Source organism: Hirundo rustica, chromosome 6 (genome assembly GCF_015227805.2).
Source record: "Hirundo rustica isolate bHirRus1 chromosome 6, bHirRus1.pri.v3, whole genome shotgun sequence".
NCBI lineage: Eukaryota > Metazoa > Chordata > Aves > Passeriformes > Hirundinidae > Hirundo > Hirundo rustica.
Genome location: NC_053455.1, coordinates 57,723,014 through 57,739,083, shown reverse-complemented (window position 1 = coordinate 57,739,083; position 16,070 = coordinate 57,723,014). Strand labels below are relative to the sequence as shown.

The window sequence follows — 16,070 nt, the reverse complement described above, 5'->3', positions numbered from 1 at the left end:
ACATCACTGACACTTTCTGCTGTGGTGCTTACCACAGCCTGCTCTCCAAGGAGGAGTTCATACCCTTATCACACACAGCTCTCACCGTCCTACCTAGATTTTCTCTTTAGGATAGGAGGTTACAGCAGGGAGGGGGAAAAAAAAAAAAAAACCAACAAAAAACAATTCTCTGTCTTATGAAGACACTGTCACTTTATCTCAAAGCACTGACAATTTACTCTTGAAAGCCCAAGGAGATTGATGAAACCCTGCTCCCGCACATTTCAGAAATCCTCGAGGACGAGCGAGCCCAACAACCCCTCCTTCCCGCAGGCTGGGCTCACAAAACCAGATCTTGCCCTCCTGCAAGCACGGCCTGCGGATGTTGCAAGAACACCACCACGTTGCAGAAACGATCTCGGGCAGATTTTTCTCATAACCCCAGCAATTTCAGCAGTAACTTCTCCAGACACCATCTCTCTGGCCCTTCCAGCCCTTCCCTGCTGGCTGAGGGCTCAGCACGGGCGTCACGCGTGCGCCGTGACGCGACACGCCGAGCAAGCCCAGCACCGCCAGATCTTCCTGGACACGTTTGTTTACAACCTAAAAAACCCCAAATAGTGGCTTTCAGAATAGGAGTCCCATCTCCACTGCATTCATTTGGCGCGTGTTGCTGAGAGAACAAAAAAGGGGAAAAAAAAAAAAAAAAAAGAAAAATACAAGAGCATATCTTTGTACAATGATTGCAGGAACAGATGAATAAACATGAAACCTGATACTTCACATCTGGTATTTCATCACTCCAAATACCTTATTCACATTCAAATATACTTAACGCTGTGGAAACTTCATAAGGTAACAATGTCTTTATGGAGGCAGCAACTTGCATGGAACTTTTAAAATTAAAAGCAAAAGTAAAAATAATTTGTAACATGTTACTGTACTCTTCATAAAGCTATTTACCTCACAGTTTCCTAATAGAAACCGAAAAAACCACCAAATAATGACAGTTAGCTACAGAATCAGGCAAGCCCACAGAATAGGATTTCTTTTGTCAATGTTCTAGTTCAAAGTTCAATTTTAATACCCAATTTACACAAGGTGCTTTGGAAATGAAGACTATTATTACTCATTGTACAAAAATTCTATTATCTGAGCAGATTTTTTAATGAAAGTATCTTTTTCCCTTAGCAGTGCATGCTAAGAGATTTTATGTATAACCTAATAAACATACACAGTTCTGAAAGGCTGCTGTGCAATTTCTCACGTTAATTAGTACTCACTCTTCTCTGTAAAACTACTAAACATGCTAAAAACTTTCCTTTTAATCATCACTACATACGCATAAGCACTTTTGTAGCAGAGATGGATACCTCCAATGCAAACTCGCAACTGAAGAGCTGTTTACAGGTCTCAGAAATTCATATAAAATTATTTTCTTGTCTTAAAGGCAAAAGCCACCTCTGCTACACTGAGGCTAATTTAGCAGTGCTGATAACAAAATGTCTCCTGGCATATTCCACTTGTTAGTCCTTATGGCACTTTGGCATTGTCCCTAGAGCTGCACTAAAGCCACCCTCTTGCTGTAGAAAAATAAAAATAAAAATTAAAAAAGATAAAAATAAAAATGTGCACAGAGAGCCAAATCCAACTCCAGTGACTTCAGTGTTACACCAGGGATAAAAGTAGGGCTGCATTTCACAGCAGCTTTCATTCTTGTAATCTTTTCCAAAACATTCTCCCAGGAGCAAAGACAAGCACAGGCAAATATCTTGCCAATAAGTGAGTTCACAGGGATTGCTACAAGTCACTAAACTGTCAGCAGTAAAACACCAACAATGGGAACAAAGTACAAACACAGGACAGCCAATGCCCTCTAATGGGCTGGAGTTTTACTATGAGCTGGATAAACAAGGACACGGAAATCCATTGGAATGGATCTCTGGAGACGGAAGGCAAATTATAGGTGCCCTGCTTTGTACCAGAGCATGGTATTTGTGTTTGATCAATACTTCTTTTGAAACAGTACAGATGAAAAAATTCTTACCAATGCCTTGGCAAGACAAATGAAAATGGGTCTAAGAACTCAGTCTTTCCTCCATGGCCTACACTGGACTGCTTCCACAAAGGGTGTGAGCATCAATTTATAAATCTCTATCCTCCTTCAAGCCTCCACATTTATACCCTCCTCACCTTTTTTTTTTTTTTTTAGTTTTATTTACTTTCAGTCAACACTGTACTAGGAGCAAAACCAACACTGTAAGATCTTCACAACCTTGCTCGCAAAGGAAAGAGAAAAGGAGAGATGGACAGAGCTTTCCTGCAGGAAGCTTATCACATCTCCCTTGGCTTTACCGTGTATTCCCTTTCTCTCTCAAGAATTTCAAAACTAGTTTCTGGCATTTGCCCAGCCAAACCAAAACAAGTGTCCTTGCCGCTTACCCAATCATTTCCTATAAATTTAAAAACAAGAGTTTCATTAAGCTTTCATTTTGTTTACTGAGGGTTTCTTCAAGGAGCCATAACCCTGGGTCAGCAGCAGCCTGAAATGCTCCTGGTCTTGCATAGGTCACAGTTTTGTCTTTGCAGCCTGAGGATGCCCGGAGGCAAGAATAAAAATGTTAGGACATCCCCCTTCCTCTCCCCAGCCAGGGGCCCCTGCAACCCTTTTCTGTTGAGGATAGGATCAAAAGTCTTTTGTTCTCATCGTCCTCTTACTCCTTAAGTTACATTTTTGGGGAGGCAAGGGGAGGGGAAAACACCCTCCCCCTTTCCTTCCCTCCTTCATCCGAGGTCTCAGCTGTGGAGGAGCAGCTGAAGTGATTCAGGCTGTCCAGAGGAGCCACAGATGTCCCTCGGTGCTCTCCCACCATGAGCCACCCTGCTCTCGCCCAGGTGGCACCGTGGGCAGGAGCCCCTCACCCACAGAATCCAGTGCCCTCAGCCCTCCTTGAGCAATCCTCCGGGTCCCCCGGAGCCAGCTGAAGACAAACCTCTTAGAAACACCAATTTAAGGATGGTTTTTAGACCACCACAAAGAACAGTGAAGAAACTCTGGCTGCCTGCTTACATGGATGTCGCAAAGCTCTCATTAAATCAAAGGCAGAGACTTAAAATATTTCTTCCAGCAAAATCTCTGCTCTTCTCAAAGTCTCCCTCCAAAGATCAAAAACTACAATTGCTTAACTTAATCCACACGGAGTGATCATTATATTTGCTTCCATAACGATCAGATTTGTTCTGGTGTCTGTATCTAAAGGTAATTTCGGTCAGAAAATGAAATGGTGCCCTCTTGACTTTTGGCCTTATGTGGCCCATGAATTACTGACACATTACAATATCCCCCAATACTATGGAAGCTTGGCCATATTGCAACGTCTCTCTTGTAAGTGAAATAAACTTGGTATGCCACTAAAAGGCATTAAATTATTTTCATTATGCCACACAGAATGTAAAACACTTACACTGTTTTGATTTCAAAATCCTTGGAGAACAATTATGCTCTTAGGGCCATAAGACTCTATTAGAAAGTCCTCAGAAACCTAGCATGGTTTCAATAAATCCTCAAACGCTACAAAGCAGTCACTCAGTTTGAAGAATGAAAACATGAGTTCATCCACTGCAAAGTCAGGATGTAAATTCTGCTCATACAGCACCCTGCACTTCCTAACACGTTTCTTTCTACTCAATCAGGGCAACAATTTAAGTGAAGTTTCCAGCATTAAGCACGCATTAGCTCCCTTTTTTCTTGAAAATTAACTATATTTGACTTAGGATTAGCATAAATATGAGATGTGCCTATGCTTATCGTGTTACCAGCTATCACTATTAATCAGCAATTAGATAGGCACAAATAGCTTTATACATATATAACTTAACAAATGTTAGCATTCAGGATTAGAAACCATTAAACAAAATCGGTGATTGTCACAGTGAATGGATAAATGTTAATTTCTTTTATTTATACAATGGCATTAAAGAAATGCTTCAAAATACCAAAAAAAAGCATGTTAGTGTGGTTGTAGGGATCCTGATTTAAAAAAAAAAAAAAAAAAAAAAAAAAAGTACAGCCACCCTTCTTTTGGCTGACAGGCCGTTCGAGCCTAAGTAAGGCTTTAGAGCATAAATACACAATAAGCCTGTTTGTATATACACAGTGATGTACTCCTAGAAGGAGCAAAAACCTCCTAATTAGGCAAATCATCTGTCCTTTCCCAAAGGAAAACAACAGCACCGAAAAGCAATCAAAACAGGCGGAAACGGGCGAGCAGGAGAGGACAGGAGAGATTAAATCCCCTTGGGCAGGGGGCGAAGGGGCGTGCGGGAGGAGGAGGAGGAGGAAGGGGGAAAAGCAAACACCCCGGCAGGAAACCCAGCCCGGGAACTTTCTGCCGAGGGCAGCTGAGATGCTTCATCTCTACTCTTTTTATTTCTCCCGGACAGGACGTTCGGTGTGGCCGCGGGGGTGACACGGCAGCTGCGGAGGCACCGGGTCACCCGGCGGTGCCCGTGACCTCGGGCAGGGCACAGCTGGTGGCAGCTGCGGCACCATCTGCTCGGGGCCGGGCCCCTCTGCCCCGCCAGGTAGCGGCGAGGGACGGGGGACCATCCTCAGGGCACGGCCACACATTCCCGGGCACTGCCACCCATCCTCGGGACACGGCCACCCACTCCCGGGCACGGGCTCTGCCGGCCCCAAGGAGGAGTTTGGAAAATGGCAAAGAGAAAGGAACGGAGAGAGGGAGAGAGAGAGGGGGAGAGAGAGAGAGAGCGCGGTCCCGCGGAGCACATGGAGATGTCAGCATCCCTCCGGCGGAGCAGCGTGTATTTATGGAATGTTGGCATCTGATTGAGAGCAGTTTGCACGCAGGGAAGGGGGAAAAGAAAAAACAGTGAGGAAAAAAGAGAATACGCAAAAGCACCCCTAACTTGCCTCTTTTTCATGAAGAGGCTCCTGAAGGCAACAAGAACTTTTATCACTTTGCAGTTCGGTATTGCATGATCTGCCACACCATCACATAGACTGCACTTTCCATTTCCCTGTCTTCACTATTTAGTGAAAAATAAAGAAAAATGCCGAATTTTCTTTATGTCCAATGAGCAGCACATTTAAATGCTTCTTTTAAATATTCACATTCAGCCACAGCACAGAACTTGCCGAAGGCAACTGCATAAAGTAACTAATACGACAATTCTGGATCAATATTGCTTTCCTAGTGTCTTGGTTTGGACAGTCCTGAACACCGCATCAGCTCAGCTGAGCTCCCTCAGCTTCACAGATTTCTTCACAATTTACTCCAAAAGCACCAAAATCAGAACCAGGAACATTGTGTAGAAACAAGCTGGCTTCACAGTTCTCATGTTGGAACAATTATTTCCAAAGGCTAAATGCGTGCCACTTACCATACATTTTGCCTTCATCTGATAAGATGATTTTCCTCCTCCCACACGGTGGATAGATTGCTAGAGCCTCCTGAAAGCTCTGTTCAATGTCAGGACTCCAGACACCTTCTGCATCGTTGTCAATAGGTTTATCTGCAGAATCACTCATTCTTTCAATGTCTTCGGCAGGACTCTCGCTGCCGCTCCAGCTGCTGGGCTCAATGGTGATGGCTGGGGTCTCCAAGCCTAAGCCTGGAGTCTTCAAGGGAATAAATCTGCAACACAAACAACCAACCCCAAAAGGCATTAAAGGCATGGAACTCCAGGCTAACATTTCTGCCTACTTCTGATGCTAAATGAGCAGCAGCTGAGCAGTAACGCCAGCACGGGGTGCACCCAGGAAAAGTGAAAAATTCATAACCATTCTACCTCAAACGAGCAGAGGTGAGGCAATAAGGCTGTCAGAAGGGGAACTCCACTACATTTTCTGTGCACAATTACACAAGGACATAGAGAATCAGATTATTTTTCACAAAAAGTCAAAGTGGGGCAAAACTCTCCAGCCACATTGCATCTGGCTGAAGACTGGCACCCTTAAAATAACGAGACAGATCCTCAGGCAGGGGGAAATCAGTGTGCTGCCACGGGCTGGAAGGGAAGCACACCAATTTAAGCCACAGTGACCACCAGAGCCTAAAACCATTTGAACCTAAAAACAAAAGCAAAAACTATTGTTCACATTCACCCAGATGTCAGTGGATTAAATGGAATTATACCAGCGATGTCACAGCTCAATGTAATTAACTGGAAAAGGCTGTAATTTTCAGATGTTACCCAAATAGATAACACAATCAGAATCCAAGCTACGTACGAAAAGAAATCTTTGAAATGATAATACCAGAGCAAGGAATCACAAGAGAAGATATATGCTTTGCCTGATTCAAAAGGTCTCTGTCACAGAACCATAGCGGAACAAAAATTACAAGCTTCAAGTTGCTGAATCAATTTAATAAGAAATAATTTAATAAAGCTGCACCTGCTCACACCAGCAGAGCTGCAGATCTGTCAGTGTTCCTTTTATATTTTTGAGAGAAATACAACTCTGCTGTAAAGACTTGCTCCAGGCAAAAAAGCTGCTATACCAGACCACGTTCACCTCTGGTGTAATTCTTCGGGAAGCCAGAGAAATAACACCAGGAACAGATTTGGCTCAACATGTCTAGGCATAATGCAGTTTTATTTTGAAAAAAAGAATAAGTTTGGTGACTCTAACCGATCTAAGTGGATGGGAGTGTTCGAACATGCACGCACGAGCCGCAAACACAGTTAAAAATCCAGTTTCCTGGCTAAACGCTCAAACCCCCTAAAGAATAAGATTTTTATTCTGCTCGGGCAGAAGAGAGGAGCTCCCCCTCACACAGACCTCTGTCCTCCTGCTCTCACCGGGGTCTCAGGACATCCTAAAACAACAGGTGAAAAGCAGCAGAACAGCATTCACCCCACGGAGAAAGAAGGGGAGGGTGTACGTGGAAGGCCATGACACCAATGACTAAACACCTTCAGGCTGGAGAACTGCCTGAAAGAGGAAATATTTACAGCAGCCCTCACCCGAGCTCCCCAGCCAACCAATCACTGGAGATAACCAAAACCTGATGGTCCGGTCCCTCCGAGTCCACGGTGAATTGCAAAAAAAAAAAAAAACCAAACAAAAACCAACCAAACAAAAAAACCCCCCATATTACCAGTTTGACACCCAAAGCACAGCGTATTTCCACTTCTCCAGGCTCTAACAGGAGCTCGAAGGGATCAGTATGTGTGAACTCGATTTTCCCTTGCCTGCCTATTTCTACAGAGAGGCATTTCTTGACTTTGTGTTGAACATTTCAGCACAGCTTAGAGAAGATGTTAGTGCCTCCCCACCCGTAATAGCCAGGCTAATCGCTGCCTCAAACGCCTTTTAATAACTGATATTGAGGGAGCAGATGGATTCACAGGGAACCACACACACGCAAGTGGGTGAGAACTCCGGCCAAATGCACCACTTATTGTCGGGGAAATCCGAAGCGCACATTTTTTAAAAGCCGTCATCGCACGAAAGAGAGATGGAAACCTCGGTAAAATAGCGGAACCCCATCCTTCATAACCCTCGGAAGGCTGAAGGGTTGATTCAACTCCTGGGAGAGTTGAATCTTGCATGCCAGGTTTAGCCCGAGCATGGGCACAGCCATATCGGGAAACTACCGACAAAAACAATCACGTCCACTTAAGCCTTCGCAAAGAGGTGGAACCTTGGTAAATGAGAGGTAATTGAATGTTGATGTGGATAATTAGGGGGAGGGGTCAGTTTTATTGCAGTAGTGCAGGGGGAAATGGCTGCTGGAGGATTTATTGGCCTCACATGATGGAAGCATGAGGAGTATTTCACCAGGACACATCACTGGCTCTGCTTCTCCAAAGGTGACTGGGCAGGAAATCCTTCCCCTCCCTGAGCCCAGGCCCGGGGCTTGCAATGCACAGCACAGCCACGGGCAGCTTCTGCTCAGCTCAACCATGCTCTGCTCACAAAACCTGCCACAGTCATAGCCTCAAGTCCTGTTATCATCTTATAAACCAGCCCTTGTTATTACATTACGCTGAAATAATAATTAAAATGCACAAGGAACACAGTGAGGCTCTAAAGTAATTAATGTTACTTGATAGTCGTGTTACATCTTGCGTTGCGTTTACCGGTGAATTTTCACAAACGTGGTATCTCCCTTCCCATTCCTCTTTACCTACTTGGATATCATCTTGGGGCGCTCATAGCTACTATTCCAGCCTTTAAAATGTAAGATAACCAAGTGTTCCTTGCAGAACACCTGTATGATAGAGGTGTGGAACAGCCTGCTGGAAGAAAACCGCTCATATTAAAGGTTATTTGCAGTGATTTCCATTTCGGTGAATGCTGACACTGCAGATTAAGCCAGGGGGCCAAGGAGGAAAAAACCTTGTATTACAAGTGCTACACTGCTCCCTTTTACTTCAGGAAAAGAATGAGCTAACTCAGTTAATTATTTCCAGCTCAGCTCTATGTTCACCTCCTTCTTAGCTTGAATTCTTAGGACTCAACTGTGATGAAAAACTTCAGACCTGTTATGTTGTAGTTCAACACGATTATCAAAAATAACACAAGCTGTCAACAGATGAGCTTCTTTGCACATTTCTAATGAGTTCTAAATCTCATGTGAAAAATGTGGATTTACAATCCAATCTAAATTTATTAAAAAACTTTAAAAAGTGAGCCTACTTTATATTAGCAAACTCCAAATCTTGCAATGCCAGCTTTCAGCAGAGGAAGAGCTAAGCTCCTGGGGGAAATTAGCCCCACCTCCCCTGGCCAAAATCAGAGCTTGTACACCTGACAGATCCACTTGAAGACTTCTGTAATTCCCTTTTTATCATGTTAACTTTCAGAGAACCAATTCCCTGCTTGCACTTTCTGTTAACAAAATTAAAACACATCAACACTACCTAGAAAACCAACCAACCAACAACAACAACAACAAAAAAAGCCCCAAACCCACAAAAAACAGAGCAACACAACAACAAAAAAAATCCAAAATATTTTGGCTCACCTTTTTTTGTACATTCTAAGATTGCTTAAAGCACATTGCTTTAGTTTAGGTGGTCTCTCTTCAGAGTTTTCCTTTTAACACCAGCCTTACACTTTCAAGACAGCTTCCCCTGTGCATAAAACTCTCTTAGCTCCAAACCAAATGCATCTGTCTTGCAGTTGCTTTCTACTCCGTGCAGTTAAGTCAGTTCTAAATATATCTGTTTTCCTCATGCAGTCATTAAGACACTTTTTCCCTGTGTGATGGAGGTATGTGTCGTCGTCCCCCCCGCACCCCGTCAAAGCAGCGCAATGTCACGCTTCGGAACAGAAACCATTAGGGGCAACAGAGGGTTTTATAAAGTGTTTTATAGCCAGGCCATTCAAGACAGCTACAAGATATGGCTTACTGTCATTATGTTCACTCACTACAGCAAGTTGAAAAATTACTTTAAAATCTCCGAGAACCAAGGCTAACTGTTGTCAGAGCCGATCAAACCAATGTGTTTAACTCAAACCAAATGATAGCCTGCAACTTCTTATAAAGGGAATGGTTTCTTTACCTGCACAAAACATTCTCTTATGCCTTTCACTTTATGAGCAATGCAAACCCGGACTTGCCCAGAAAGCTGCTGCTCACAGACCAACAACTGAGATCAATGGCTCCTCACGGGAGCGTATGACAAGAGCAGATCTACGGCCTTGATATGTTTCCTAACCTTCAGTGTTTGCACAATGAACTAACGTGGAAACGCTGTCTGTCAAAATTCACCAGAGCTGGGTCTTATTTTACAGTGTCCTCCAAAAGTTAAACCATTTTCTCTGTTTGTTTGATTAATTTACTTCCTTGAGTTTCAGTGTACAGGTGCCGAATGGTGCCTGCTCTGTGCTATCAAACAACCCCTGGAAAAGGATTAATGCTCTGCAGATATTGGAGCAGGAACGTCAAAATGACTGAAAACACACCTTGATTCTGAGAGCTGTCTGAGGAAAAAGCCCATGATATCTCCCAAGTCTTCTAAACTGTGTCTGCTTGGAGGGGATCAAGTGCAGGTATTTCTGGGACTGAACAGTTCTTATCCACACTGACCTTCTCACCATGAATAGATGCAGACTGCTCCCAAATTGTTCGTTCAGCCAGATCAATACTTCTACAACGTATCTTTCAGGGGGAAAAAAAAAATCTCAATTCTTGATTTTGAGCCTTGAAGGGGTAAATTACACTTTTAAGAATACATTTTATTTTTAGTTCGTGAACACCCTCATCTTAGCCTCAGTTATGTAAAAACAATGGAACGAGGAATCCAACAAGCTTTCTATAAACATTAAGATGGCAATGAGCAGATGAGTGCAAACCAACTAATTCTAAATTTGCAGATGGCAGATTTTCTCTGAAGGCTTGAAAAGTTGCAGGCCCGTGGGATTTTCCTTCTGCTTTGTTCAGCAGTGCAAATCCACAGCTGGAGCGCCAAAGCTCTGGAGAGGATCCAGAGGAAGAAAGTTATCAGATCTAGAAAACATGACCTACCAGGAAAGGAATTGGGTTTGTTTAAATTTAGAGAAGAACTGATGTGAGAAGATAACCACTTTCAAATAAGGAAAAGGTAAGAGCAAAGCAGAGAAGCAGCTCTTGGCCATTCCTACCAAGGGTAGGATACGAAGCAAAGAACGTGAGCTGCAGCAGGGAAACCTCGGGCTGTGCATTTGGGGGATGGTTCTAACCCCACCAACAGTCACACACCACAAGTGATGAGCTCCTGGGGCACAGAGGTTGCTCCCAGCAGTTGACACATTTCTGTGGTCATTTCTCAGGAACCAACTCACACTCTGTGGAGCTGAAGCATGAACTAGATGATGCCATGACACTGAGCAGTAAAAGGCCCCAACAGAAGGAAGCCTGCAGTGGGAGCACACCCTCGGCTGGGCACGGGGGAATCCAGCTGCCTGACAGGCTTCCCAGATGTCCCAGGGACCAGACAGCTTTGTCAGCTGCAGGGCAGAAATCCAGGCACAACCAGGCTTCCTCTGGTGGATGCCTGAGGAGTTCCACTGCCCTGCACAGCTGCTGGACACTGCTGCAGGAACACCACGGGCTACAGCCACCTGTGAGGAGCTTGTCAAGGCAGCCAGGATGGGAAGGAAGGCCGGGAGACTTGGGGAGGAGAAGACTCCATCTCCTGTTGGTGCTGTCCATGGGAGCTTTGGGAAAAGAGGCTGCCCCATCCTACCACACATCTGCTGAACTGTCTGACCCTCCTATCACATCCACAATGCTCAGGCTCTTTCTGCACTGATTAAAGCAAATATGGAATTGGTGGGAAGCCTGAATTTCCCTAGGATTTTTTCTTTCTACTTTGCCAGTGAAAGTATCTTTGCAGTGTTTGTGCTAGTCAAGCACGCAAAGAAATTACTTTTTTATTTACAGGAGAATTCACAGTGGATTTTGTAGTTGTGATGTGTAACTGTGTATGGATTTTTCTGATTCTCTAAGGCATTCAAATGGCATTACTTTCAGGAAAACACTATATCTATTCAAGCCACTTTTATATATAATTTCTTTTTATGAGGAATGGATACAGCACAGTACGAAGAATAAAAATGTAAATAATTTACAGAGCATCCAATGGTGAAATCATTAGATTAAAATTACTTTATATTGTATTTTTGTTACACATTCCACTTATCAGCAATTATTCCCTCTAAGAAGAAAGAGCACAGGAGAGAGAAGCAGCCTGTTTCTAGGATAAAGTATTCCTTTAAAACTCAGACTAATTCAGCCACTGAACCACTGAATTCACATTTGCCGTTTAAAAAAAAAAAAAAAAAAAAAAAAAAGGATGCTTTGCTTTTCTGCTGATCAAATACTTGCATGCAATGGTGCTTCCATGTTCTTCCTATCACTCATATAAACTAGCTTTGTTATCCTAAGACTGAATTTACCATTTCTTGCTTGGGATTCAAGCTATCTATTAACTGCCAGCTGCCTGTTTCGGATCTGTCTTTGGGAATCTGTGCAGGAGTAACATGATCGGTCCAACTACAGCCACAGAGCATCTGCAAAAGGCACATGATGGTTTTCCCCTAAGGTGAGTGCATTATGCTGTGAATTTGGATGAACTTCCTTCTCCTCGACTACCATACTCAGAGTACAAACAAAAGCAGTAGGAAGACAGTGCCATGCCAGTGTGTAAAATACCAAAAATGTGTAACCTAATATCAGTAAAGTGATGGTTTTCTTCCAACAGAAGTCAGCAGCCTGCCCATCTGAAAAGATTTACATGTGTACTTCCACAAACTGTGAGGAAACCTACTAAACAAAGGGTGACTTAGATCAGCAAGAGTAGGCAGCATATAGGCCTAAATGTGAAATTAGGATTATAGGAACTATTTATAAAGAGAAACAACGTATTCTCCCTAAATTGCCTTTTTTTTTTTTTTTTTTCTTATAGAAACAGATTACTCAGCAAAGAGTGGGTTGATGTTAATACATGGGAATTCTTCCCTTTGGAAACAGCTTTCATCTCTGCATTCTTTATGCAAGTGAAAAGTCTGTTTGGTACCACTCTGAGCTTTATTTATTTATTTTTCCAAAGGCTGCTTTTGTAGATAGATCCAATTATTGTCATAAGTATGTTGAGTCATTAGCTCCAACCCAGTTTTGTTGTCCATTAGTTTTAATTTCATACCATGAATAAAATGGTTCATCTTCTCAGTGGGGAAACGACTGGATTCTGACTGTGCCTACACCACACTCACAGGCTCGGGAAGCTTTGTGCTGCATCACCAGGATGCCTTCTGCAGACAGCTCCAGCTTCAAGCCATGTGTTATCAGGCCAGTGACCAGCAATCCAGCGTGCCAAAGCGCTTTCTAAGTGGCTACACATCCCTCGTGGTCCATGGTCCGTGCTGATTACCACGTTATCACCGGGGAGGTGAATCTCAGCATACCCCTGGTGAATCCCTCTCTCATTACGGTCACAGCTGCTCCAGATACAATTCTTTCCCCATGTGACGCCAGAGCAGCCACGCTCATCCTAGGTGCTAGTGCTCATTTACACCCAGCTGCTTTCAATTATAAGGGTGTTCCTGGGATTTAACCCAGCTCCAACAGCACTGTGGTGGCAACCAACTAAGATTATTCCAAGCATGACTTGGCACTCAGCGGAATGAACAACAGCGAGCAGCACCATGTCTGGCTTGCTTCTGCTAACTGCCAACACAAAGCAAAGGATAAAACATTCACCAGCTTTGGAAAGGAGAAGTCATTCTTCCTGCACTAACCCAGCTGCTGTGACCTCCGGTCAGCCAGCAGGGCCAGCTCGAGAGCAGCAACATCCGCTGCCAGTGCAGTGCCGTGGCCTGCTCAGACCAGCTGTGCTCCAGCTGGGACTTCTTCATGGCAAAAGCTGCTAGACTGTGCAGTAGGGACTACTAATATTTCACTCACTTGCCAGTTATGCAGCTTTGAGGAGAATGGTCTGCGACCAAGGTGTGTCTGTCCATTTGGGGCAGGGGGCTCTGCTCCCAGAGCAAGCAAAACAGCTTAGGCTGGCACAAGGACCGTCCTTTGGTCTTGTTAGAGAGTAGAAATGAGCCAAGACACAGACTCCTTCTTTCTCACAGCATGAAAAGGGCCCTGGTTTATTCCTCTTTACAGCTCAGCCATCCTGACTCCAACCATTCACTGACCCTGGCTGCAGCAAGCTCCTGCTGTAGGTTTCCCCTGCAGCCTCTGACTGCTGGTTATTTCCTGCTGAACTCTGACTGCAGGGATCAGTTTGCAGACTCTGACTGCAGGCTTTTACCCAGCTAGACTGTGACTGCAGGTTCCAACAATGGGCTCCAACTGCACCCCCAGACTGACCTCACAGCAGTGATTCTCCCTCCCCAGGATCCTTCTTCATGATCCTCTCATTTCCTCTTCCTCAAGGTTCCTCCTCCTTCATGATTCCCCCTCCCCAGCTAACCCACTCCTTTTTATCACACTACTAATCTTTATTGGATAGAGCTGTGACTCATCAGGGGTGAGGCTGTATTGGGTAATTAGCACCGCTGTTACTTATCAGGGGCATGGTCACCGCTATTCTCTTCTCCTACACTTGGGCACTAAAAAATGGTCTGTAAGAGACATTCCCAGCCCCAAGACCCATAGGCAGAGGTCACAGAAGGTCCCTAAGGGCAAGGTCTGCAGCCACTGCTTCGCTTGAGGCATGTGTGTTTGCCAGGTCAGTGTAACCCATTCTGATTGCCAGCACACGTGGACAGAAGATAAAAACTAGTATGTGTGACTGTCAGGACAATCAGGTTTTTTGATGTACAAGAACTGGGAAGTGGGATAGAAAAACAGGTGCAGTTCTTGTTTATGTGCAATAGCTCTATTTCTTGAGGGCCTTAAGCTCAGTCACACCCTGGGGGCTGAGGCAAGGGTTAGTGTGCAGAGGCGCTGTGCTTTCCCAGTGATTCTACAAATTACCAGTTACGGCATAAAAGCCCAAAGAAAAGAGGCACTGGCCTTCTTTCAGCTCCAGCGCTGTCCACCTCTCCATACACATAGCTTTGGGATCCAGACCTGGATCCAGGCACAAACACGCTCAGTACCATTGGAACTGTCCATCTTGGCATCTACTGGTGCTTTTTCCACCTGTCCCATCTCCCTGGGTGTAGGTGAATGATGCAAATGCAGTGCATGGCTTTCACATAGGGAAACAGAGGATCTCTTCTTTGTAGTTTGCTGTAACTGCCTTCCCACAGGCATCACTGAGCAATTATTTTCATTTTGTACCCCAAAAGCCAAACTGGAACTATTAATACCACCTACCAAGTGTTATAAATACCAGAATGAGGTACACCCTTGATCTCTGGTGTGTTACTAGCTTCCTGTTGGGACCACATATGATCCAGTGCTCACACAGATGATGGACTTGGCAGCAAGTCGTTCTGTCTAGATGTAGCTCTGAAACCAAATTTTTCCCCCCGACTCCCTGAGCCTCACTAGTTTTATTGGAGTTCCCATGTCACACAGACATTTGCAAAACCAGATGGAATCCTTCACATTCATAGCTCCCTTACTCTATTTCTGGCATATGACTAACTGGTTTTGAACTCCAGCTTTAGATTTCTCTCCTTTTTTTTTTTTTTTTTTTTTTTATTTTTTTAATAACTTGTTTTCAGAATGAAAGTTTTTTCCCCGCAATGGCTGCAAAAACATGAGTGTTCGCTCTAACAGCTCTGAGCGAGGTGGGGAAAGGGACACAAAACCACCTGCTTGAACAACTTTATGTAAGTTCAGCCAGGAAAGGGAAAACCAATGCCATTTGAAGGGTGGTCCAACATCTGACTGGTTCATATGTAACATAAAACTTTCACCTATATAAAAAGCATTTTATATAATGATTTAAGTATTCTGTTAAACAGGTACAAAAAAGGCACAGTAAAGTAAAAGGTTCATTCATTTACTCAGGTGCATTTGTTTAAACAAGAAACAGCCACGAGATTAACCCTTTCCCTGTTCCAAGCTGGAGAAGGTCCCTTCTTTTATGAAGTGGGAGAAAAGAAAATTTTTGGATAAACTGCAATGTCCAATCGGCCAAAGACACCTCTGGAATCCTGTGCTGTCACCTTTTATCCCTCAAGCCCACTTGTTCTATGCTTTGCAGATGTTGTACAAACACTCCTTTGTGTAAGTGCAAACACACACACATACACACAAACAGATTTTCTCAAGCGTTTGTTGGAAGAGCTAAATTGCCACTGAAATTCATTTTGCAAGTTTAGAAACTCTACCAAGCACACTCTCTGAGCTCTGTCCCTCCAAAGCTGCTACAGAGCTTGTGAGTGTTTTGTGCTCACGTGAATGTGCTGGTTTTGTACCAGGCAAAACCAGGAGAAAACCATTTTATTCTGCTTTGGTGTTACTGCTTGAGCTACAGCCCCGGGCTCTGATTCTGACAACACAGAGCCATTTTGTACATGTGAATAATCACTCCAAGTTTAATGAAGCTCCTCACATCTCCATTAGCAATTGTTTTGGCTGCAAAAAGGCCCTGCCTATCAGCCCTGGAGGAGCCTGGAAACAGAGGAGTGATAGTACTGGGAGGCTCACTTTGGGAAAGGCTGT

General features: G+C 44.0%; 1 protein-coding gene across 6 annotated transcripts in view; it reads right to left on the bottom strand.

Moving 5' to 3' along the window:
- Window positions 1-16,070, bottom strand: part of TEAD1 (TEA domain transcription factor 1) — a 154,013-nt gene that overhangs the window by 94,696 nt on the left and 43,247 nt on the right. For 3 of the 6 annotated variants that reach the window (XM_058420871.1, XM_058420873.1, XM_058420874.1), the window contains exon 2: window positions 5,383-5,636. The exons of 2 other annotated variants lie outside the window; for them this stretch is intronic. In XM_058420871.1, the coding sequence (XP_058276854.1) occupies window positions 5,383-5,530 (148 nt within the window). In that variant the 5' untranslated portion in view covers window positions 5,531-5,636. Of the gene's footprint in view, window positions 1-5,382; window positions 5,637-13,817; window positions 13,896-16,070 lie in introns of those variants that run through there. One more of the 6 variants, XM_058420872.1, reaches the window with a different exon arrangement.